Source organism: Drosophila novamexicana, unplaced genomic scaffold (assembly GCF_003285875.2).
Source record: "Drosophila novamexicana strain 15010-1031.04,08,12 unplaced genomic scaffold, DnovRS2.1 tig00001624-arrow-arrow-pilon, whole genome shotgun sequence".
Classification (NCBI taxonomy): Eukaryota; Metazoa; Arthropoda; class Insecta; order Diptera; family Drosophilidae; genus Drosophila; species Drosophila novamexicana.
The window spans coordinates 132,116-156,729 of NW_020824870.1; the positions used below are offsets into that span (position 1 = coordinate 132,116).

Sequence of the window (24,614 nt, forward strand, 5' to 3'; positions counted from 1 at the left end):
TTCCACACGCGCAACATAAAATGTTTACATCGAAAAGAAAGAAGTGGAAAGTTAATTTTCATTATTTTTGTTTTTCATACTTGAAGCATTACAAGTCATTAAAAGTTAAATAAGTTATAAGTTAAGGTATGGCGTAAATATTAATCCAACAATTTTTTGTATCGTGTCGAGTGACAATCATGGAGGTTATGCATTCGGTTTTTCATGCAGCCATGGGCGAAATATGGGCAACGTCGATGGATAGTGTGTGTCCGGTTTCAGTACGGATTCAGGCCATGTGTTCGAAACATCATTGGTATTATTTCGGAATGGATATGTAGCTAAAACAATTGGCAGCTGCAATTTGATTTCCTTTTCCAGAGACTTTGGTTCGATGACAAAAAAAACATCGTAGGTAATTTTGATCAAATGACAGCCTTGCAGATTTGTTGGCGGCAACGGTGGCACATAAAGGCTGTCATTGTGCCATTCGTCCTTGCCACCAGGACGTATTTTGCCACGTACCAATACAGCCAATGCGCGCTTCTCTGATTGAACCGTCTTGCCTCGTGCTAAGTACTCAATGGTCTACAATGCAAAAAAACATTTTTATTTAAGCTATAACTTCCTACAAGTCAGAGATTACCTCAGTGAGCGACGCCTTGGTTCGTTTGATGGTCACGTTGCTAGAGTTTGATATAAATGCGGTGACGAGTATATTCTCGCCGGGTACGTACCCGCCACGATCCAAAACGACACGACATTTGATCTGGCCGCCACCGACACAGGCAACAACACCCAGTTTGTGTTCGACCTCACAGGTAAAGGGTTGCTATTAAAAATGAATACTAATATTAATATGTTTCTCAAACAGTTAATGGTATAACTACCGATAAGATAGGCTTCTCCAGGTTCAAATCAATGGGGTTCATAACAATAAAAACCTGGTGATTTTTATGAGTCAGTCCTTTGGGTTCGCGAAGAGCTGCTGTGCAGAAATATTGTATCCAACCGAAACTGCCTAGGAATGTGGATGGCAATCCGACTGGGAGACCCAATTTAAAGGGAAAACTATGAATGCCTGGAGATAGTATCGCTGGGCCTTGATCTACATCGCCGAGCAGACGCATACGGAAATCAATGTAGTTTTCTTTGTCGTATGTGCGTTCTTGTCGACCTCCAGCCCGCACAACACCCTCTCCAACTACATGAAAATGTAGACCCAGAGCTGGTGTTTCGTCTTGCAGTTCTATGAGTACACGCCCGGAAAGAAATTGGCCCGGAAAGTACAGTAGTGAAGTATTATCGAAGATAATGAGAAATTTTAGTAGTTTCCGCGGCATATTCGCTTTAAAGTTGAACGCTTTCCGATTTGTTTATTTGGAATGGCCTTGGAATACCTGTTGTCGAAAAGGTAAGCATTAAATTATTGCCATATTGTATAGCTTCAAAAGTATATGGTTCATTAAAAGTTGCAGCTATTCGGCCCACACATATATATGGCTAATAAAAAAATAAAATATATATTTTTTACGAGCTCGCAACATGAAAATAGTTTCAACGTCCGCTGGGGACAGTTCAATGCGCTTAGCTAGCCATAGAGAGAAAATAGCGTAATTGCCATTAAACGATGCAAAAATCATGCCAATCACAGCTTTTCCCCTCTTTAAATAGAGATGTTGAGCTTCATCATACACCCCACACACACACACGCACACAATAATATACATATGTATGCACATGTATAATTCTTTTGACAAATCCATTTGTGGCTTCAAAAACGTGGGTGCAACGTCAAGGTAATTGTATTTAATACTCAAATACACAAATACACACTTATGGACGTTTATTTCTAGTCTCATACGTAGCGCTGTAACTGATTTCTGCTCTCGTGTGTTTTTTCTTTAATTTTTCCTTTTTTATAAACTATCTCAGCTGCGCATGCGCTTTGAGGCCCCTACAACGAGTAAACAGCGCGCGCTGACGATTGTTTAACAACTAAAGTTGTTACGCTTTTCAGCAAGCTTGGTCGACTCGAAATAATTTGTAGAGGTGGGCTACAGTCGTGCTTGCTCTTGAGGGTAGACCGAAAGTTATAATGAAGGCGATTAGTAAATTTTCAACTTCTCAAGATGGTTTAAAAATATTCACATTAATATTTTATGAAGGCATATTGTAGGTATTATTACAAACCGATGTATAAAATAAAAAAAAAAAGAAAAAAGATTGATAATTTTTTGGTTACCTTTTCAAATTATAGATTTGTTCACAATATATAAGTGAATCAACGTCATGATTAACTGCTGTCAATCTCTCTTTTTTTTTTATTTATAATAGTTAATAATAATTAAGTAAGAAATTTTGGCCGTCGTGATTGAGTGACGCCAGAAATATCTTTTATTCTCACATCTTTATATATTTTCCAGTTATATACTATATTCAGGCTTATAAATGTGTGAAGCGTTGAAGCTGAAGCAAAATACAGGTTTGAGGTTCGTTTGGGTTACTCAGAGAGAGGTAAAATACTCTTGTCTCTAGCAAGAGAAGTCAAGGTATGGTGAATTTTGGCATCACCATTGGAGGTGAGTAAAATTACCTTTAAAATGATGAGTTTATATTCATATTCATTATATATTTCGGTGGAATGAAAATGATTATTTAATTTATATTTTTGTAAACAAGTTTCTGGGTTTAAATCAGTACAAGAACTTATTTTCTTCATAAGTCTAAAAGCTTTAGTAATGCTAATTCAGTTAAAAAGAATTTGTTTGAAAACACATTTTCAAAGTGTAATTTAACCATTACCAATTGATTGAAAATGAGAAAAAAAAAATGTTATGAACAGATAGAAAAATGTCTGAAAACAACTTTTACAAGCCAAATTTACAAAATTTTTTGGTAACTTACACGAAAGTTACGCCTAAAACAGAAATTTTTCCTCCTGAAAGTGAAAGGTTAAAAAAGCGACAACAAAAATTACAACATTTTGCAAATGTGGCGCATTTATTCACTTGCATTTAGCAAACAAAATCAAGATTTGATCAGTGCAATTAAATAGCTTTGAAAACAAAGACTGATATTTTTGTGAACATTTTGAGTTACTGTTTTTGCTGCAAATATGTATATAAATTACTGTTCTTTGTTAAATTATTTAATTTTTATTTTGATACAATAATAGTTAAATCTGGCAAATTTTTTGTTTTCATGCTTTATACATTGAGAAAAAATTGATCTGTGTTCCCATGGAAGTGATTATTATTTATTCAACCGAATCTGTGTAGTTTCATAATATGCTGCAGCATGTGTAAGCTAGCGCAGAACTTGTTTTCAAAGCAGCAAACAAACAATCGGCAGCTAAAACAGTAGAAAATAGACTGAGGTGATGAGGGGACGAGCCTAGATCAGTTACGTTAAACAAAACTGAGCTTCGACGAGACGGAATGAGCAAAGAGAGCAGAAATACATAAATTTTGGAATGAATGGTTATAATTGTGTGAATTGTGCACACAATCAACTCAGCTGGCCCACTGCCTACCTGTCAGCCGAAGTATGCTTCGGGACAGGTATGTGAATGTGTGTATGTATGTAAGTAATGCGTCAATTGGTTGCGCGCTCGGCTGGTTTTGAAGCTCTTTAGCTGGAGCGCAGTTTCTCTTCAAGCCGAACGTGAGACTTGGAAGCTTTTTGTTTTGGTTTTCGATTTTGCCTTTAGTTGTAGAGACGACGCCAAGAGAGTTGGTTGGACGGCTAGCCAGCAGCAGGTGTACATTGGAAAAAATCGAAAAAGCACAGCGCGATGTATGTTAACACAGTTTCAGCATTGGAAAAATAATACACTTATAAAAACTATAACAGAAGCTCCATAAGATTGTAATAAGCGGTATTTACTGCAATTATGTTACATATGTTGGAATAAAATCAAATTAAATAGAAAGTCAAACGACAATAAACAGTGACAAAAGAAGAACTTTAAGAACAATCGCTTTGGTTCGTTTACTTTTGTGTAAGCTGAATTTAAGGGAAAAAGAACCGTTAAAATGGTCTTTTTTATGTAAATCAAAGTTTTTTGCCTTGCCGCAAAGCTCAACGCCGGCTTCGGCTCTGGTTAAAATGTGGTACAGAGCAAACGTGTGTTAAAGGTAAAAATAATTTGGAAACTGTTTTATGTTGTTGGTGCCAAAGCTAGCTGCAAGCGTACTTTGTTACGATTCAGTGCCACTTTCTATCGTTGCCAACTTAACCAAAACCAAATTCCACGCGCACGAACCTGGTGGCTCCCAACAATTCAACATAATTAACCATTATAAATGGCTGTGATGAAGTTAAGATTTTTCTTTACATAGAACATTGTTGGCTCGAAAAGCCTGAGAAACGCATTAGAGCTGGTTATTGCAAGACCTAATATAAGTTTGTATTGCATGTGGTAGATTGATAATTTAGTGCTTCCATTTTAAATGCCAAACAAACTCCAATTTGGGTGTGGTAAACCTGCTGTCTGGCTACCAAAGAGCCGCCGTATGCCAAAATGCCATGGTGTCTGGGATTTGTAATTCTGCTCAGGTCTAACATATAGCAAATACCAGTTTTTGTATATTTGTTCCCAGTACCCAATTATATTTGTATGAAGGGCATTATAATGGAAAAGACGGGACGACTCTTCATATAGGTTGCCTCTTTTTTGCCATATTTTAAACCGATTCCGGGTCCTGAATTTTATGTGATTTATCTGTAAAATAAATATATACATATTACGTAAAAATCCCTGAGCCTAGGTCGGCTATGTTGGTATCTTCCATCGTTAGTTTTTTCGTAAGCGCTTTATTAATAACTATTTAATCGAGAAATACAGAAGTATTATTATCCGAATTGCATTATTTTGTACAGCGAACTCAATGAAAATGGGTAAAGGAGTATAATAGCTATATAAGATAGATTGTTTGTGACGGCAGTTTGGCGCGGGGTCCAGGGAATCTCTTAGTCGGGCACTCCTAACTAGCGCAAACTGTATTTGTGATACACATGAGAAGCCAAACGAATTTACCCTTTTATCGTGACTTTTTTGTTTGTTATCCTTTTACACCTGTGATTTTAATACGGTGACGTAATTTATACAATTTACACAAGCTTTGCTGAGTGACATTCCACTGTCGAAAATCTCAAGTAAGTTTTGCATAACCTACATATATATGCAGCATGTGCACACAAACATATACATGCATGCATACATTTGTATATGCAAAAATGAATACATACATGCATGTATATATGTGTATGCATATAAATATGTATATATGTGTGCATCTATGTAGGTATCCAGACATGTATTCATACATGTACGCATGCATGCATGTTTTTAAAAAGGCATACATACATATATATGCAAAACATAAAACTTTGACCACTAAATCTTCATCATTTCATTCATTATAATAATAATTTTCGCCCGCAACGGGGGAGTGTTAGCAGATTATTATATATAATTAGATTGAACAGTGAGTTGTAAACAACGTTCACTAGTCAGTCAGTCAATTAATCAGGACAAACAGTTTAATATACGTAGGCAAATATCGTATTTAATCGTCAAGAAAAATGGATTACTTTATTTTCTTTTCTAACTCACTTCAGTGCCAGCGATAATGTTGGAGCAAGACACAACACCATTGAAGAAAGCATCTATAACAGTCGGTACTTCCAACCTCGTAAATTTGTCGGAACACCACAAAGACATTTGGCAGAATGGTGACGTCCATGGAGGTTCTGATTCAGGTGATTCAATGGAAATCCTAGAGAATGCTGTGCTAATCACGATTGATGGGGAGAAGCATTGGGTCTCTGGTGTTGATTTAAATACCACATGCACGGATCTGATCATTGCTCTGCTGCATTTTCAAGATGTCCAATTAATGCGATCCGATGGACATGCACAACCATATCCATATAATATATCCAAAAAATTAGATACATCCAGCCAAATCCCCAACCATAATTCACCAACAACAAATACCAAAGACAAGGAACACATTTGTAAAAGCAAAGGTATTACTAACCATCACGCATACGTGATTGTAAAGCAATTTCCGGACTGTCGATTTGAGGAATATTTAGATGGAAGCTCACGACTATTGGATGTCATACCGACAGGGGATACCCCATCAAAGAATCAGGTTGGTTAAAAAAAAAATTGATATTGTATTTAATTTACCTCTTTTGCAACAGTGTGAGCTCCAGCTAAGATATCTTGGGGGGACGCCATTGCAGACATCGCCGCGCGTCTATAACCAGAAGCAAAACCAAATGTTCTCAATGCTATCAATGTCTACCGATAAGGATAGTGGCATGGGCAGCCCAATGGCCAGTTCCCGAAGTAATAAATATCGGAGACGGCGGGGCAAACAAAAAACTGGAATAGCCGGAGTTAAAGGCAATACCCCTTTTCGGGGAGGTGCAGCTCTACCAAAGCGCAGTAAATTTCAAGTACAGCCTTTCAATTTGAATCCAAATGAGCGCCTAATGAATATTATATTAGCTCAAGACGAAACCATAAACAGGCAAATATATTTGTTGAAGTAAGTCCTTCTTATTTTATTATATTATTATATATACTTATCTTTCACTTAAATCTAGTCAAAAGGAACAACAAATTTTGAAGATTGAAGATGAAAAACATCGAGAACGCGAGCTTGAGTTGGGTAAGAATTATATGCTCGATGCGTACTTAAATGCAGCAGATAACATACCAAATAAGAGACTTAATTCACATGATTTTGATGATCAACGACAAAAAGTGCTGGATTCGAACCTGGATAAGCCACAGCCTGCGCAATGTTCTTCTGGTAGGGAACTACATTTACAATAAGACCTCAGTATTATTCTTTATAATGTAAATTTCCAGGCGAGGTTAATGGACTCGATAGCCCGAACTCAAAGGAGGCAGGGTTAAATCTTCCTTGTGATAAAGAAATTTATTATTGGCTAGAAAAAGTACATGTTCAAAATGTACTGCTGCAGGGAGAGGAGGAGCAGCTGCTGCGTTTACATGCAAAGGTGCGAAAGCACCAGATGCGATGTGTCTACCACACAAAAGAAGATGTTTTGCGTCAAATAGATAGATTGGATATGAACTTGGCCAACCAGGTAAACGATATATATAGGGTAGAGCGTCAACTTTTAATAGCCAATGAACAGTTGAAAGCCAAATTGAGCGTCTTAGAAAGTTTGGGACATGAATTAGGAACTTTTCCGGCTGCAACCCAGGAAATCGATCAAAATTTACCAGCCTGTTCAACAAATCTAGCTTTAAAATGTAATGAAGATATGCTACGTAATCGGACATCAATTGCACAGCAATTCATACGAGACTTCCAGGAGAAGGATAACGTCAATGCAAATACAAACTTGATTAAAAATAACTCGAACAAGCAAGATTATACGGATGCCAAAATGTTAAAGAAACAAATGTTCTTCGCAGTTAACAATTTTGAAGCTTTATATAATACGTTGCCGGATAATACATATACTGGAGCAGATAGTTGCCTTCGAGATGGCAAAGAAGGGGCAAGAAATAATTCTTATCCTGAAACAAACTTTTCATTGGGCTTGGCTGAAAGAATTTTTGATATACAACACTTAGGTACACTTGTTTAACTAGTAAATTGGCATTTTTGTTAGTTACAGATTAAGAACAATCTGTTTATTTTTAAGAACAATCTGTATATATTCGCTGTTAATTGTAAATAGTTAAGAGTATGTTAAATGTTAAACAGATTCTTCATCATTTTTACCAAGTTCTCTTTTTTATATTTGAGATAGATTCAAAATATGCCCATAAATTAGCATAGATTATAACAATTTATATGGTAGATTATCACATACGTAAACAATTATAAAAATAGATTACAAGGCGAATTTTCCATTAAGGGGCTTAGTTAGTTTTTGCCTTTGCAAATGGCTCATCATCGCTGGACAAATCGGAATCAGGGATTACCAACAATTTGGAAATTTTCTCAGTCTTCGCGTCTAATACTGCTGGCGGCTCTGGCGGCGTCGACAGGATGGCAGCAGTAATGATATCTGACGTGGATGGCGCATCCAGTTCTGGCTCTTGCTCGTTGAGCAGCCCGTGATTGGCCTCCCGTCGTTTGGTTAACACAAAGGCGGCGCTGTAGAACAGAAGAATGGGCAGCACAGCCACGATTGCGACGCTGGTAAGGAATGCTGTCATTTTCACCTCACGCTGGCAGCATTTAAGGTCCTTCGACCAAAGCACGCGCGTGCGATTCATCTGAAAAAGAAAACGATGTTAGCAAAGCAAACAAAGCAAGCTGGGCCACTACATACCACGTCCTGCATATCAAAGCAAACTTTGCCATTGTTTTTCTGGTCTAAATCCTTATAGAAATCGTTTATTCTTATGTATTTAAGTAGACAACTGGTGCACTCGCTGCCTTTGTTCTCCTCCAAGCAGCTCGAGAGATTCAGGTACAGGTCGTGAAAATTATCTGAGTTATTGCCTTTGAAGCATTCTACATAAATAAGAATACGATTTGTCAATGTGAGTCACATAGGGATTCGTCAGACTAACCCTCACAATAGGCTCGGTTCCAGAGTCCCTTAAGTACGTTCTGTGTTGTAAATACGATATTCATACGATCGGAATCCATGTAAATTTTAGAACAATTTTCATTTGTCATCAGCGTATCGTAACTGTTCGCCATATTGGTATACCGTTGATTGCATGCAATGCAAAGGCGTTCATCCTGAGGATGGACTGGAACGGCATGCGCTGTGTTGCAGTAAACGAAATTTTGCTGATCGTTTGCCAGTTCGCGTAACAAGTGATCACAATTTTTTGAATTAGCTGCAAGCGTTGTGCAGTATACAATAATTAACAAAAATATGTTTCTCATCTTTAGGCAAATGAATATTGCTGTAAATCTGGATGTTCACCAGTGAACTAGATTAAATTCATTCAAGTCTTATGGTCACTCATATTATCTAAGTTAACAGCGCCTTTTTGAGCCTTACAGATTTTGCACTGCTGTTAATATGTTATTTGTCTGCAGAAAATGTTTTAAAATAATTACAAAATACACATGTAAATACTGTAACAATGAGAATAATGAGCGACATTTTTATTCTGTTGCTGTTGTTTTCTTATTTCTCTGATGAAGGTTGTACATTTATAAAAGTATTCTACTCTCTTATGGCTTTCTCTGCTGTTTACGTCTGTTAATCGAATGTTAAGTCTCTCTCGCTCTCTCCTTCTCATTTTTACACTCGTTTATATCCATTTTGAATGAGTTTGCATAGATACAGTTAGTTGTGAACGAGTCGTCGGCGCGTGATAATCTGAAGCGATTTGAACGGGAGTGAAGTTTTCTTTGTTCATGCGAACATTGTTATATTGTCGCGACGGGTGTGTATTTTAAGAGCGCGCCGATTTGTTAACATTTCTTGATAAGGAAGTACGAAAATCGTATTTAACAAACCAATATATTTGTGTACTTGTGAAATTAGGGGAGACCTACCTCCTGTTAAAGGGTTCTCAGCGAGCTGCGCAATACAGTTGGGGGAAATATTTGCTTAAACGATACACCTACACGCGCTCCTACGGATACAAATAAAAACACAAAATAATAAATTAAACCCGATCCGATATTAATTATTATTTCAACACGAGTAATCTCTTCGATTCGTTTTAAACCTAAATTTTCAATCACTTAACTTCATGCATACATAACTGTTGTCAGATCTGAAAAACAGCGCGTAAAAGGAATACGCAAAATTAAGTTGAATAATTTCAAAGGAGAACATGTCGAAAAGAAAAAGTGCTACAAAATAATTATGCATTGTGCATGTGCACGAGTACATGTATAAATGTAAGTGACAAGGCAAAAGCTAAGCCGTGAATGTAGACGCCACTCCTTTTGCGAAAAAAAAAAAAACAAATGAAATGTAAAAAGGTGGCGTCGAATGTGCGTGGATAGAGTGAGAGCTGCTGCGCCGGAGTTGAACTTTGCATATGCATACATACAAACAAATTTGGGGTGTGTATGAGTGTCGGCGAATTTCTACAGTGCAACCAACTATAATTATTGTTGTTGCTCGACAGCACACAAAACTGTGATAGGTGCGTAAATCGAATAAAATTAAAAGCAAATGACAAGAATTCGTATAGTGGCATCTAAGACGCTTCTCCTCATTCTCTAGCGCCTGGTCACACTGCGCAGAAGCAAAATTAGCAAGTAACGCATTCAAAATGCACCGTCAATTCAATATTTTCTTGGCAACTGATCGAACAGCTGCTTGCTGCTGGCTGCCTTGGGACACCTGGCCAAAAGCTGACACATTGCATTTACAGTTACTTGGACATATAGCATTGTTCCCTTTTCGTGTACCACTACGGCTTGCAGTCGTATAACTGGTTTTTAGTTTGACTTGTGCAGAATTTGGTCAAACAACATCAGCTAATGCTCCCAACATCAAGTCTCGCTCTTGTGTCAGATCGAGAACTCGTTGATCGACATAGCCCGAGAGAAAGAGAGTGAGAGAGCGACAGAGAGTTGCGAAAAAAACAAACATAAAAGTCCGACAATCTTTAGCTTTCGCTTTTGCTGTTGTTCTTGCTGTTGTCTAAGGCTTTTGTCCGTTTTCTTTTGATTATGATTTGTTATCGCTCCGTTTTTTTTATGGATCTTCGCGCTGCTCTGCTTGCTTATCGTGTTTTCTGCTGTGTACGATGTATGCAAATATGCACCAGAGACTCCAATTACATTTTATTTCCGCAACAAAATTTCAGTCAGTCGCTAAAGTGTGCGCGCGTGTGTTTGTGTGTGGAGGCCACATTGTTGTTAGTTTCAATAGTCGACATATGTATATAAATGTGTGCACATATGTGCAAGTTATATGTAAATATCTTTGTATGCTTTAAACTTCATAATAAGATGCTCTTTCCCTAGTCATGTCCACTCACTAAGAACTCTTTGTTTATTTTTAGTGAGAATTTCTGGTTACAAACTACATATATTAATTTCATTGCCTCCTTTTTAAAGTCGCTGTCTCAGTTGCTTTTGCTTTTATGTTACTCTTCTTGTCGTTTTTTCGCCTTTGTGTGCATAAGTAGAAACAGTTGTGACAGCGGCGATGTCGGCAGCGGCTGCTGTCTTGTTCTTCCCTCTACGAATTAAAAATTGCTTAAAGGGAGTTTTGTAAAAATGTGCATATGTACCAGGGAGAAGGAGACATGTCAGACCCCACAAATTTATATTTACAATATACATGAGTTTGTGTGTTGGACAATATTTTAAAGATTTTGTTTGTTCAAAGATTGGTGCTAAAATCTAATAAATTAGATTGACTGAGGGGTACAGGAAATTTTCTAGTCGGGCACACTCGACACTTAGTTTTTTTTCTATTAGCTTCACTCTACTTCACCCCCAGTTTCTGGGGATCTGAGGTTAATTCTGGGATGGGGTCTGCGCCTGTACATATGTAAGTCTAGGGTTGTCTTTTGTTTTTATAAATATTTTTTATTTATAGACTTGCGGCGACTTGCCGACCGTTTGTAGAATTAGTTTTTCTAAATTTGTCGCTGGTTTTAAAGCTTTCACATTTTTCGACAAACGTCGAGGTAACCGTTAAGCGTTCGCCTACGCTGGATCCCCTTAATCAGTGAAACAGTACTCCCAAATATAAGAAAATATATCTTAATTCAAGCCCGAAAAGTAGAGGAGCTCAACTTTATATATTTGTGCTTTTGTAATTTTAGTGTTTGACTTTTCGCAGTTTAGTATTCATTAATATTTTTTATTTTATATGTTAAATATTATATAGGTAGTAGAATTATAATACCGTGAATGTATGTAATCCCATAATATCCTAATTACCATTACCGAATGTTGTCTTAATGGAAATGTCCAAAAATAATATAAAATATAAAAGCAGGGCAGGGCGAGAATCCGTCCAGGTTCTTGACAGCAACTTACGGGTGTTCCAAGTGCCTAACCCTATGTTGCCGCATTTGGGCAACATATTTGTATGTTCACTTGTCTATTGAAATGTACTTGCTTTGAATTAAATGAGGCAATATTAAGCAACCGTGGCAACTGTTGAAAAAACTGGCAACTGGCAATTGGCAAGAATGAGGTGCCAACTGCATGCTGCATGGCATTGCTTGAATGCAGCCACGCCATTCGCAGGGCCCACACACAAGAAGCAGACAACAATGCAGTTGCAATTGCAATGCTGGTTCTAAAGATAATATCGCAACAGAACAATATGTCTCCAAATAAGCTTGGATACCCTTCAAGTGCATAGAGCGGATTAAGAGATTGTTTATTATTTCATTTTGAAGTAAATCATTTAAGTTATTTCACTATAGAAGCTAATTCGTTGCAGCCTGGCCCTGATTGACCTTTTGTAAGGGTGTGTGTGCTGGCCATAAATTGGTCATATTTTTATAAATTGGCTATGTTAAATTTGGAAGGTCAGTCAATTTCAGTTGTGCACTCATTAGCTCCATTTGGCACCCGACCGGATGAGCATGCATTCATGTGTATGCGAAATTAACCCCAAAAAGGGTGAAAAGTGCATGACAGGATGCTCAGCTTTGAAAGTTGCTGCTGAGCTTTCACTTTATTGAATTTCCCATTTCGAAATCAACACTCAAAGAGAGGGAGCGAGAGGAAAATAAAAAGAGAGAGAGAGAGAGAGACAGAGACAGAGACAGAGACAGACTGAGAGGCTGTGCAGGAGAACAGGTTTGTTGGGGTAGACTTGGCTAAAACGTCGCCACTTACATAATGACAAAATCGTTGCTCATGACATTCCGTTGCGCAAGGGTGAATCGATGTAGACTGAGTGGGGGGGGGGGGGGGGTATGTTATTGTATTATGGTTGTTGAGAGAGAGAGAGGCGGGGAGGTTATTGTCTTTGTCTACTTAACCACTGTTGTTGCTCAGTTATTCGATTTCCCTGCATTTGCCGACGCCTATAATGCGCTTTTCTCTTTGTGCTGTGCATCCTAGCGTCCGGCGTCTTAGCTTATGCGTTTAGCAATGCATTTCTGAGGGTTGTTCCTTGGCTTCTTTTTGCTTTTCGTTTTCGCTTGTGTTTCTTGCCATTTCCTTTAATGTAAAGTGCAGCTTCTTTTAAGTACAGCAGAACACAGAGGAAAAATCTAAAGTGTGTGCTTAAGGTTGACTCAACTTTGCACTCTCTGCTCCCCATGTTCTCATCTCCTACTTTTTCCTCTTGGCATTTGTTACGTTCAGTACTTGCCATTGGATGCATATCCGATCGGTCTCAGCCACTTTATATTCACAATATCGGGATACGTGTATAATACATCAATATTTTGAATTATAATTTTACCCCATCAGAAAAGAATCTGGGGAAAATCTGAGAAACATTAGCATCAGAATATATTGATTTATCATTTCTAAAAGGAATGACCACTTATTAACTTATTAAACTTTATAATTATAATCAATAAAGTCACAGCGCGATATTGGAGAATATTACGACTAAATATGAAATAAATCCGAACGAAAAGTGCAGGTTCGAGCTTAAAGGCGCATTAAATGGAAAATAATAAGAAACTGATTATATTGGCATTATTTAGCACTTCGGTGTTTACAGGCTATTAAACAAGCAGCAAAAACTGCAAAATTGATTTAATATATATAAATAATTAATATATTAATTAATATTTAATTTAAATATACAAACTCTCTGTTGATAAGACAAGTGTTTGACAGCTGCCTTAGTCACAGTCCCTAATCATTATTGGAAATCTCCGCCGTAGCAGACATCATGACTATTACGGGGCTACTTTTTCGATTCCAATCAGTGCCAACTACCCAGAAGCACAGCTAAGCTAAGATGTTTCAAAACATAGTTCTAGACCTAAACGTTGTCAGTCGTAGCAATTATCGTATGTACTTTATAAAAGCAATTCATGATCTCCATGTCTTACAAAAATCACAAAGCTATTTTTTAAATTTAACAAGTAGATTTAATGAAGATCAATATTTATTCTTATTTTTCATTGCTTTTGTTGTAGTTGTAAATTATTGATTGTTGCCAGAAGCGTAAAAATTTAATATATACGCTAAAATGCGATTTTGCTTTATAATTGCGTTTGACGCTGTCACGCTCTCACTTTGTGTTACACAAAGAGTGCATCATCTTTTATTTCGATATTGATTGGGCAACCATTCGCTTTCAAATTTGAACTATTACAAAATAGGGCCCGTTTTAGACCATCTTGGTAATAATATTTAGCTCAGTTAATCTGACTATTTCCATCTGTAAATAGTTAGTCCTGCGAGTCACCGAAAGCGCAACTCTGGCTGAAAAGGAATGTCCTATTAGTGTCAGGTTCTTTTTTACATTCCGCTTACTGCTGCCAAAGCAGTAAGTCAGGGAAATTCGCGACTCGAGTGAATTATTGCGCCATCTCTTGGTCAAGACAGTTTGTTACTGATCTATACCTCACTAACTAACTTGTTATATCTTGAACCCATTAAGATCTAGATTCGAATTTTATAGTTTGTTAAATAGGTAACCCGGCTAGTTGTGAATTTGTGATCGTGTTTCGCAAAATGCCTTTAATTGCCGTGCTGTAGTTCTGCCTTTGCAAATGGGATTTTTTTACTCTACTTGAATTTTTTATTTCCATCGATTTGCATTACCTGCTATTTGCAGGTTATTTAGATCGTATTGTTGCCAGGCCCACATTTAATAAAACATTTACATGGTACAACGCGCAAGTAATTTATGATAAACGAAACGAGGTATGTTTAAAATTACCTGGTCTAAACGATGTAATTTATGAGAAAATTCGTGAGTTCGTTAAGGTGCAGCACGTGAAAGGAGAGGAACGAAAATTGATAGAGAAAATGAGAAAGATGAAAGTGATGGTATGTGGTTTCGATTGCGGATTTAATGAATCATATTAGGCTTCCTCTTAGAGTTTCGTTTGTTTAAACAGTCCGTTTACCAGAAACGGATATTAAATCCTTTATTTGTATATCCTAAGAACATATATCTAAGAACCTCTATGGTCGAAGTTTCTAAACATTCGATAACAATTAATATAGAAATCCCATTTTCTTACTGCTTCTGGTTTTATTGTAAGAAGGTTCAGGGTATCTCCTAGCCGGGCATCAGTTTTCCAATCATTTCTCTATCATTTGCCCTCATGTGAGTGAAATTGTGAAATAGGCGAATCACGTCCCAAATCACATATTACATACTTGAGATTGAAGCTAAGATGACCATTTTATTTAATTCTCCACATATGTCTCTAATGCTTGACAATTTCCTATTGAAGCGAACACCGATTCGACCCGATCTATTATGTGTTTCTCTTTTGTTTAATGTCAACACAGATACGATAATTAACATCGAGAAGAAACAGCAAAGCGTTGATTGCCTTATATCGTATTCGGACTGCGGCGATGGTTGTTTAGAGTTTTAATATCGTGTTGCAGTCGTCTTTTATGTTGGAGTTGTGTTTAGATAAAGGCCGCTGGCTAATACACTGCTTTTGAAATTTTTTCTTTCAATGTTACGTTTGTTGTTTATAATTTAAGGCACTTGTTTTTGTCTTGTTTTGCACCAACAAAACATGATGTGTTTATCAGTTAAAGCATGTTTTTATGGTGGTATGTAACTCGAGGCTGTAATGAGTCGACTGATGAGTCTTGTAAATTACTTTGAAGGCCTTATATTATTATGCTTTAATATTGTGGCCCTAACAAGGTGTGTGGCTCTTCGGTTCTCTCTAGTTCTGTTCTAGTTGTTTTCCTCATTGTCAAGCTTACTTTTTATGGCATCCCCAGTTGGCAACTTGTTCATGAACTTTAATGGTGATTTCTGTCCGAAGCAAGTCAGACGGAAACTGAAGATGATTCCATGTAATATTACTAAAGCGCGTTTGTATGTACGCTCTTGATGTAGCCTATCTCCTACTCGGAGTGATAAAGGGTGTTCATTTGGTATTGATTTGATGTAATCGCTTGGCAAAACATATTTTTATATAATAAATATTAAAGTTTTGTGATCTACTCGAAAACTGTTGCTTAGAGCGATCTTGTTGCTATTGAAATTGGTTGTTATTGTTGTTTTTACCTATTGGTATGCTGTCTGCGAGGCGTCAACGCGTTTTGTATAACAATTTGCAACACTTTCTCTCCACGCTGTGGGCCTGTGTGCTCCTGGCGTCTCCGCCTCAGGCATTCAACGTCCGATCGCAGTGCTCCACTGAGCTACCCACAGCGGGAACAAATGGCTTCCGTTTGAAATGGTTTACCTTTGTTTTTAAGACACGGAAAGTCAAGAGGAAAGAGCTAAGCAAAAATAAAAACTAATAAATGCCATTTTTGGATGCCATATAATGTGGCGATTCTTTTGAGACTGTTTGCTTTGCGGTTGAATGACCGTCGGGCGCAGTTTTGTTCAACTGTATGCAGAAATTAAAATTTTTTTTTTGTTTTGTTTTGCAGAAATTTGCATTTACACAAAAAATACACAAAATGCTTGGCCCGACGGTTGGTTGATTGGCTAACAGCAAAACTACAAAAAAAAAAAAAAAAAAAAAACTACAGCGAATTCGACGCTCTCCACGCTTGAGTGCTATCAGTTGAGACGAGTAGGTGGGACAATAGCAGCACCAGTAGTTGCCACTTTCACGTGGGTCACCACCTGGGAACAGCGCAACCAACACAGAAATGTTAAAGGTGTCAAGTGTTATTTGCTGTTAGTTGTTGGGTATATTCAAAACTAAAGTCAACTTCAAAGCTACCACCACAACAAACACCAGGACAAAGGAACTTGTAAAAAAAAAAGGTGAGTATATATGCATGACTAGAGATCACCTGAAATATGAGGAGTGTGGTTGTGTACATGGCATTTCCTGGGAGAGATGACATGAAGGAGTCAGTCAATTAAAAGTGATCTAATTGACTTTTCAAGCCTGACAAGTCTGTTTACTCCTTGGCACAAGACTATCTATCGATTATCTATTACTGGGCATTTGTAAGATAGAGCTGATACTTATTGTGTTCTGCTGACATTTTCGTAAACTTTGTTAAATATGCCAAGCTCAATCCTTCTGTCTGCTCTGGGAGGCCCTTCTGGGCACGGCGCTTGCGTGGCAATTTCGGTTATGACCGATTTGCATATTGGTAGGCATTTTGAGTTTATGGGGAGTATCTAGGCAGGCGTTAGCTAAGAGTGAAAAACAGTCAACAATTAAAACTAACAAGAGAATAGACATTAAGGCAAACGGAACAGCAACATGGAAACAACAAAAATAATCAGCATCGAAAAAGAGCCAGAAAACAGAGTGTGGTGCTGTGCATGGGGCCTCATCATGCCAGAACAGAATGACAATAGCTCAGAGGATGACGAACTCACATTAGCAAAGCTAAGGCCAAAGGAATTTGTTATTACTGGCGGCATCAAGCCGCAGCTGAGTATCGTCCACATATCGCCCAGCGAGGAGAATGAGTTCCCACATGAATACAGCCACCAGCTGCCCGGCCTTGGAATACATAATGTGGCGCTTAGTCCGGACAGCAGCTGCATAGCTGCCGTGTCTATGGATGGCAATCTGATGCTTCTTAGCATTAAGGGGGGCGTGCGTTTGCCCAGGGTTAGTCACAGTCAAGTCAGTAACATTTGGTCAACAGCTTTTGGTCGGACCAACGATTGCGTCTATGCGGGCTCCGGCAGTGGACACATTTATAAGTACGATACGTCCGTCGGGAATCTGCAGCATAATTATGACACACATCGCTGCGAAAACGTGTTGGGCCTGGCCATTAGCGGGGATCAGCGTTTAGTTGGCGCCACCGATTACGCAGGGAACTTCACATTGCTCGATGGCGCCACCGGGCAGATTTTACGTCGCAGGAACTATAAGAAGCCCATGCGAAGGCTGGTGTATGATCCCTGCATGCGTCATGCGTTGGCTGCCTGCGATGACAAGACCATCAAACTCATAGATTTACCCAGCGGAAGATTGCGTGAAAGCCTAGCCGGTCACGACGCCTTCGTTATGTCCGTAGCTGTGTCGCCAGACGGTTTGCGGTTTGTCAGCGGCGCCTCCGATGGTTCTATCAAGGTGTGGGACGTCCGAACAACAAAGAGCTCGCTGTCCTTTGTGTGTACCACCAATTCGAACCTGTGGGACGTGGCTTTCAATAAGCTGAGCAACAAGATCAGCTTTGTCGGCGACGGCAAGGGCCTTAACATATACTACTGCCTAGGTAATAGGGAAATGATGCTAGTTTAGACATATGTTTTATTATGAAATTATAGATGTAGAATATGTTGTATGCGTTGAAAAAATCACGCTTCAAGTTTTAGTTGTCTGCTAGGTCCTACCATAAGCCTTATCTTGGTTAACTAACTAAAAAGGTGATTTGGGGTTCTGTGGCTTGGTTTGTGGTAGAGTGTAAGTTTACTTGCTTTGGCAACACAATTTCCAGTCTCATAAAACAGGATTTGGCACAATGTTCAACTGGATATCTTGCATATCTTCTATACGCCTCTGATCGCTTCAGTTGTTTCAATTAAGCGTCGCATCCTTTGATGCATGCATGCCTCGTTCGATTTGCTGTCACACGTATGATATTGTCCTGGCTGTCTGCTCGGCAGCTGACTCGCGCGAGATTAATGACTTCAATTGGCAAGTCGGCCAGTGACTGCATCCTTGACTCGTATTATATTCAGCATTCAACGTTTTCCAGTCTCCCCACACTCAGCGCAACCCACAAAGTAGAACCCACTTGAGGCGGCGACAAGCGTGCAGACTTGCCAACTCGTTTTCCCACCGTTTAATTGGCATAATTTGTCTAACAAGAACAACCAACGGCGGCGACTTGTTTTGCGTTCATTTGCAGTTGTTAGTTCGTCGTCTATCAAAGCATCTTGATTATTGAAATCTGTGAACTGTGAGTGTTTGTTGTTTCTGTTGCCTAGGCTTGTCTACCCGCAAAGTTGTCACGGGTCAGATCATGCATAGTTTTTTTGACCAGATATCTGTAAAGTCAAATCAAATATGAATTGTCAACTTTTTAACTTTTTAACATTCGGCAAGTACTTAAATAATTTCGACTTTTCGCTACCTGCAGTCAATCGCTGTGATAACCATTTACCTGCCGCTTGGGCGTTCTGCAATCTATCGCCAATCTAACTATCAGCGAGCTATTGTTCATTGTTCACATTATATTTGTTCCCAGGCGAAGCGTCAATACAATTATATCACACGACATTGTTATTGTTGTTATTATTATTGATGTGGGTGCTGACGCAGACACTTTGGGAGAGACGTGTGCGCTTTCCTTTCCCTGTGCACTGTATCCTTGGATTCCGTCTGCTTGTAACGCATTTAACGAGCTCAATTTAACAATTCCTTGTTGACAATTAATATGTAAACATGTCAAGGAGAATTAGTGCAAGTGCACTACAATGCATTGCTTTCCTTACCCTTTAAAAAACCTGGCACTTCTCTGGTTCCTCTTCTGCCTGAATTGTCTGTCTGAATGTATCATTTACCATGAGCAAGGGCATTGAAATAAAACTTGTCATTAACTTTATACCAGCACCCGAATATATACATTTGATCTTTGAATATTTTGTGGGCACAGACCAACCAAATAGCAGCATTTCGGTTTGGGCATTTACGTTGTATACGTGATATTTAAAATGCAGTTACCGCAGCACGTTTATCACTTTGCTTATCGCACATCGCTTATCTGGAACGCTCCTGCAGTGCTCGACAATAGTTAGAATGCCAGATCACAGATAATTTTTATCACAGCTCTGATAAGTTTATCTTATTCATGGTCGCAAGTCTTTATAACTTTTGTTGAGATTAGATAAACGTTGTGCTTGTGTAAATCAGAACTAGTTTTGATATATATTTATATTTTTCTTTGTTCGTTTTGCGTTGTAAATTGTTGTACGGTTTTGTGTGTTCACACACAGTCGAATCTGTCGCATACTCAATTTTAATTTTTTGAGTCTATCTATAAAGTACATAGTTCTGTGTGTGGGTGTTATCTGTGTCATTTGTTTACTTCTCCGCTATTAATTGTTTTATAGTAGTGAGTACGTAGTCATTGTCTTTTCGATAATTTTGTCATAAACAAAATACACAACTCACAGACAACCAACATTTCTGTTTCTACCTACAATTTGAAGAGCCAATTTCTTGAATGCTAACTATTTTATACATAGTAATAAGCTCGTGTAACTTCGGTTAGAAGAATTTATAATATCTCCTATAATGGTGTCTTTTTGTATATGCGAATTACTCAGATTTGATAGATAACCACAATTTATTCACCCTCTCAACCGAGCATTTTTACTATTTGAAACCTTTTTTACATTGGCAATCGCTGTAGCGCACTCCAAAACTCGCCGGGGCCTTATCAGATATCAGTGGAAGCAAAAAATAGCAAATAGCTTTCAAAGTCGTTGCAAAAGCATTTTCTTCGCCTCTGCCTCTCTCTCACTCGTTCTCTCTCTGTCTCACTTAGTCTCATTCTCTCTTTCTTTCCATTCATATCTCTCACTAGCTAAATTATTTCCTCCCTTACAGCTGGCAACGCCCTCCTTAAAAGTCTTCGAATTGGTGGGCTTATTTTGCTGTTAAACGTTGCCGGACTTTATTTGAGAGCTGACCCATCAATAAAAACTGCATTTGATCGCAAACAACAATAAATATTGCATTATTTTATTTTGAAAGCTAACAACTCGAAGCAGAAAGTAAAAAGCATTGCGAAAGTTAAAGCAGTTGACAAAAATGGCAAGGGTAAAAACACGATTTTGCCATTTGACGCGCGAAACTGCGTGCTATCAGACAATTAGTCATAGTCCAAAACGATATACTGAATAATTTTAATTGTTATCTAATTTTCTGCTATTCTTTTGCTACATTTTTTAGCCCTAATATGGAGAAGCCTATGCAGCATGCGCCCGCTCCCGTTGGAAAAGTCTCTCAAATTGCCAACATCTTCCAGCGGAAACCCATTGAAATTCAGCCGGTCGAGCAGCTGAGCGCCGTGGCCGCAGCTCACGCAGCCGCCGCCGCTGCAGCTGCAGCTCATCCGCCAGTTCGCACCGAATCCCACTCGGCCAGATTTAACAACGCACGAGCACTCTTCGAAAAACTGGGAGTGGAGTCCAACTCGAATGTGAGCGCACGCCTAATGCGCAGCGGATCACGTGAGGATAACCTGTACGAAGGCTCCGATCGCAGCTCGTCGCGCTCCTCGGATCGCTCGCAGTCTCCGCCGAAGCGACGTATGCCCTTTCCGTCCGGCGCTTCCCTCACTCAGAGCAGCAACAGTTCAGCACTGCCGCAAGTTTGCGGCGATCGTCTCAACAATACCAAATTTATCGTAGATCCATTGACAACCGCCAAATATCCACAGCACAATTTATCACGGCTGAAGTTGGAAGAGCTGAACCAAGTTGCAGCGGCGCCGCCATCGAGCGGTTCGGTCAGTGCGATTTTTGCCGGTTGCGACAAGCCTGAGAAACCCGAACGCAAATTCAATTCTCGCGAGCTCATTGAGAAGCAAAAGAAGTGGACCTCGCACTTCACCAAGACAAAGACAACACGGACTCACAGCGATCTCAATCGTTGCGATATCATACGCACCGTGCCCGGCACAGGCCTCATTATGGATGGCGAGAAGACGCCAAAAACAATGCCTGTAGTCGTGACAGCGAGCCCGGAGCCGCCGAGTGCGCCCTTACGCCAGACTGCTGCACCTACACCTGCCGCCGTTCCTCCTCCTACAGCTATTCCACCAGAGATAAAGCCGCGCAGTGGAAAAATTGGCAGTCCTGTGAAATCGCCTCCCTTGCCGCCCATTCCAGCCATGAAGCCAAAGAATCTTAGTCCCGTCAAATTTACTACGGAGCGCGTGCGTTCGCCCACCAAATGCTCTGAGACGGCGCCACCACCGCCGCCAGCCAAATCAGCAGCCGTTACGGCGGCCATGCAACGCTCGGCGCTGTTGCAACAGGAGCAGCAACAACAGCAGCAGCAAATAACTGCCCCTGTGCCGCCTGAGAAGCCGCGCAAAAAGTCCATCGATCTTGTAGACGATGCAGCGCCTACCACTTGCTCCTCGCCCGCGTCCTGCGCCTCGCCCACCAGCTTGATGAGCTGCATGATGCAGGCAACCAAGCGAGGTTCTATCGATGCGGCTGTCCCCGAACCATCATATACAGGCAATAGCAATGGCCTCAGTGGAAGCACCCATTCAGCAACATCTGGTTCGCCAGTGGCTAGCGCGTCATCGGGCCCATCCTCGCCCGTGCATACTGAGGATGAGAAACAAGAGAATGAGTCCACAGAGAAGTCTGAAACTGAAGCTTATCCCACCAGCTACAACAGTGTGCCACAACGACGACGGAGTGATAACGAAGGTAAGTTAAACTGTTTTTAAAGGGCCTTCAGAGGCCGGTATATTTATAAAAGTAAATGGATATTTCATAAAGTCTGTTTTACTGGCTTGCTGATTCTCAATCCCTCTGTCTCAGTCTTGTGCTAAGTTAATTTCTATTGATTTTTTCATCTCTTTCTTTTTATACCCTCTACCCATTAAAAATGAGCAAAAATGTATATTTATTTTGTTCAAACAAATCTAACAGGCAGATGTAGACGTGTCCCCATGACCCCATAATGTGTATATATTATAGTTTACGACGAGCCGATTTGATTTGGTTATATTCGTCTGTTGGTCTGTATGAAAGCGTCGATATGTATAACCTAATATCCTATACGCAAAACGAGTTTATCATTTTTTTGCGATATCTCGTCTATAAAACTATAAAATCTAGGGACACCAGATGTTAAGGCTCTACAATATACACAGATTAAGAATATTTATAAAAAAAATAAAAAAAAAATAAAATAAAAAATAAAATAATAGTGAGGGGAACTGTGAAAAGCAAAAGTGAGAAGAAGATTTATCAAGGAACATATAGAGAAAGAAATTTGCACTTTATAACTACACATGTAGAATAGTTTTCTGAAATGTTAAAAAATGTCAAAGAAGTGTTGTTTTTGATCTTTCACTCTAAATAATTATTAAATAACAGGGTATTTGCAGGTCGATGCGTCTTCAGTAATTTTGTTAATAGGGTCGTTACTTGATTCAGTAAAATATTTCCGAACACACTGGGCTCTCAAACTTTTAACTATGTACAACTAGCGCACTTTGTGTCCCTGGGTTCAAGCACCTTAGCTGACATGTTGTGGATGTGTAGGTGTGTGTGCGTGTTGAAAACCCCTAGGAGTAGACGAGACACAGAGTTCGAAGCAGGTCGACGTTAGGTTCTGCGCACATTGCTCGCTGGTTTGCTGCCCTTCTATGCCCATCCCATCGTTTATTATAGCATTTTTTTTAAACTGCATTCAATTCGTGACTTCGAATGCCCTCTCTTCTCCTTCGCCCTGTTTAAGTTGCTGCAGTTTGTTTTGCTTGGCTCTCAGAGGCGCATTCCAATATGGGTCAAATACACCAGGCATATCAAATGCAGCCCCATGGCGCAAGCGGCAACAACAGCATTCCAAGCTTTGTGCCCATCCTCCTCCTCTCGTTTCCAGAGTCTTTATTCCTCTAAATGCATCGTTCGCAATCTGTTGTCGACCATCTCCATGCGACGAAGACGGCGACGTTGCGGATTTTGTTGGGATTCTCTTGGCCAGCAATCTGCTGTACCGTCTCGCCTCTACGTCCTCCCGTCGCTCCCGTCGCTCCTCCGTTAAGGCTCTATACATAAAATTGTATTAATGCCAGATTAAGAATTCAGAGATGCGTTGCTCTTCTTGCCTCGTTTTTGCGCCTTCTGCGTTTTTTCTACTGCTGATTACAAAATTGAAACTTGCACGCTGCGCTTCCATCAGATATTGTGCTGGACTCCGACTGCCCCTCTGCATCATTGTCAAGGAACGGGTGAGGCAGGAACGGGTGAGGCAGGAACGGGTAAGCGGGGAGGGGAAATGAACTGTAGTCGGGCCTGTCACTTTTTTAATTCATAATTCTTGAATGCTCTGTGCTGTGGGCGTGGCCCTACCTTGATTATCGAGCACGTTGTTGCTGTTAAGACAATACCACATTCTGAAACCAACGCCAGAGTCATTATCACTTTAATTGACGGAGGGCTGCCTACCCTGTCTTAATCTTAACTTATTTGAATCAAGTTGAGCTTTTCGTTTTTGAAATGTATGAAATGAACTGAAATACATTAATAGCGGTATATGTGCAGGTTCGTAATACCATACTTACAAAAAGATTATTTAGTGTTAAGTAATAAAGTCTAAGTATAGCCCGTTTTTAACCGAGTACAAGCTATTTTACAAGTCCTTTCTTATATTTTGACTTCAATATATAATAATATTCTATAATACAGTGGACCCTCGGTTAACGTACATAATTGGTTTCAGCGTCTTGTTCGTTATGCGATACGTTTGTTAAGCAAAACCATTATTCCCATATAAATCAATGTAAAATAAAATAATGCGTTCCAGGTCGAAAAAAATACGCTCTAATATGATTCAAATTGAAATTTTATTGAAAAAAAGTAACATACTGAACTGAAAT

The 24,614-nt window shown here is 39.3% G+C and overlaps 5 protein-coding genes across 13 annotated transcripts in view; 3 read left to right on the plus strand and 2 right to left on the minus strand.

Annotated features, from left to right (window-relative positions):
• Positions 1 to 71: 71 nt before the first annotated feature.
• On the minus strand, positions 72 to 1,343 carry LOC115768093 (arrestin domain-containing protein 17). Its single transcript, XM_030712577.1, has 3 exons — positions 870 to 1,343; positions 626 to 811; positions 72 to 567 (listed from the first exon to the last, which is right to left on the minus strand). Exons 1-3 carry the CDS (start codon positions 1,320 to 1,322, stop codon positions 187 to 189), a joined length of 1,020 nt encoding a protein of 339 aa, XP_030568437.1. The 5' UTR covers positions 1,323 to 1,343; the 3' UTR covers positions 72 to 186.
• On the plus strand, positions 1,340 to 7,658 carry LOC115768091. 5 transcript variants are annotated; one of them, XM_030712573.1, is made up of 7 exons: positions 1,340 to 1,393; positions 2,406 to 2,561; positions 5,605 to 6,143; positions 6,196 to 6,545; positions 6,604 to 6,812; positions 6,872 to 7,113; positions 7,165 to 7,658. In XM_030712573.1, exons 2-7 carry the CDS (start codon positions 2,534 to 2,536, stop codon positions 7,621 to 7,623), a joined length of 1,827 nt encoding a protein of 608 aa, XP_030568433.1. In that variant the 5' UTR covers positions 1,340 to 1,393; positions 2,406 to 2,533; the 3' UTR covers positions 7,624 to 7,658. The 5 variants fall into 5 exon arrangements, with proteins under 5 accessions (XP_030568433.1, XP_030568434.1, XP_030568431.1 ...); XM_030712574.1 differs by having other exon boundaries at positions 1,341 to 1,393; positions 6,604 to 6,668; positions 6,765 to 6,812; positions 6,872 to 7,658; XM_030712571.1 differs by having other exon boundaries at positions 1,341 to 1,393; positions 6,872 to 7,658.
• A 116-nt stretch (positions 7,659 to 7,774) lies between these two features.
• LOC115768094 (osteopetrosis-associated transmembrane protein 1) lies at positions 7,775 to 8,923 on the minus strand. The gene is made up of 3 exons (XM_030712578.1): positions 8,561 to 8,923; positions 8,317 to 8,501; positions 7,775 to 8,260 (listed from the first exon to the last, which is right to left on the minus strand). Exons 1-3 carry the CDS (start codon positions 8,883 to 8,885, stop codon positions 7,901 to 7,903), a joined length of 870 nt encoding a protein of 289 aa, XP_030568438.1. The 5' UTR covers positions 8,886 to 8,923; the 3' UTR covers positions 7,775 to 7,900.
• A 503-nt stretch (positions 8,924 to 9,426) lies between these two features.
• LOC115768097 overlaps positions 9,427 to 24,614 on the plus strand; it is an 85,786-nt gene continuing 70,598 nt past the window's right edge. For all 5 annotated transcript variants that reach the window (XM_030712586.1, XM_030712587.1, XM_030712590.1 and 2 more), the window contains exons 1-3: positions 9,427 to 10,108; positions 16,488 to 16,830; positions 20,939 to 22,434. In XM_030712586.1, coding sequence (XP_030568446.1) covers positions 20,946 to 22,434 — 1,489 coding nt within the window. In that variant the 5' untranslated portion in view covers positions 9,427 to 10,108; positions 16,488 to 16,830; positions 20,939 to 20,945. The remainder of the gene's footprint in view (positions 10,109 to 16,487; positions 16,831 to 20,938; positions 22,435 to 24,614) is intronic.
• Positions 17,357 to 18,280, plus strand: LOC115768076 (WD repeat-containing protein 61-like). The gene has a single exon (XM_030712540.1). The coding sequence runs from the start codon at positions 17,357 to 17,359 to the stop codon at positions 18,278 to 18,280; it is 924 nt and encodes a 307-aa protein (XP_030568400.1).

Coding starts and splice junctions, on each gene's coding strand:
- LOC115768093 (XM_030712577.1), bottom strand. CDS start 1,322: ATGCCGCGGAAACTACTAAAATTTCTCATTATCTTCGATAATACTTCA. Junction 812..869: donor TGGAGAAGCCTATCTTATCG/GTAGTTATACCA, acceptor CATTTTTAATAG/CAACCCTTTACCTGTGAGGT. Junction 568..625: donor CCAAGGCGTCGCTCACTGAG/GTAATCTCTGAC, acceptor TTTGCATTGTAG/ACCATTGAGTACTTAGCACG.
- LOC115768091 (XM_030712571.1), top strand. CDS start 2,534: ATGGTGAATTTTGGCATCACCATTGGAG. Junction 6,144..6,195: donor ATACCCCATCAAAGAATCAG/GTTGGTTAAAAA, acceptor CTTTTGCAACAG/TGTGAGCTCCAGCTAAGATA. Junction 6,813..6,871: donor GCCTGCGCAATGTTCTTCTG/GTAGGGAACTAC, acceptor GTAAATTTCCAG/GCGAGGTTAATGGACTCGAT.
- LOC115768094 (XM_030712578.1), bottom strand. CDS start 8,885: ATGAGAAACATATTTTTGTTAATTATTGTATACTGCACAACGCTTGCA. Junction 8,502..8,560: donor GAACCGAGCCTATTGTGAGG/GTTAGTCTGACG, acceptor TTATTTATGTAG/AATGCTTCAAAGGCAATAAC. Junction 8,261..8,316: donor GCTTTGATATGCAGGACGTG/GTATGTAGTGGC, acceptor TTTCTTTTTCAG/ATGAATCGCACGCGCGTGCT.
- LOC115768076 (XM_030712540.1), top strand. CDS start 17,357: ATGCCAGAACAGAATGACAATAGCTCAGAGGATGACGAACTCACATTA.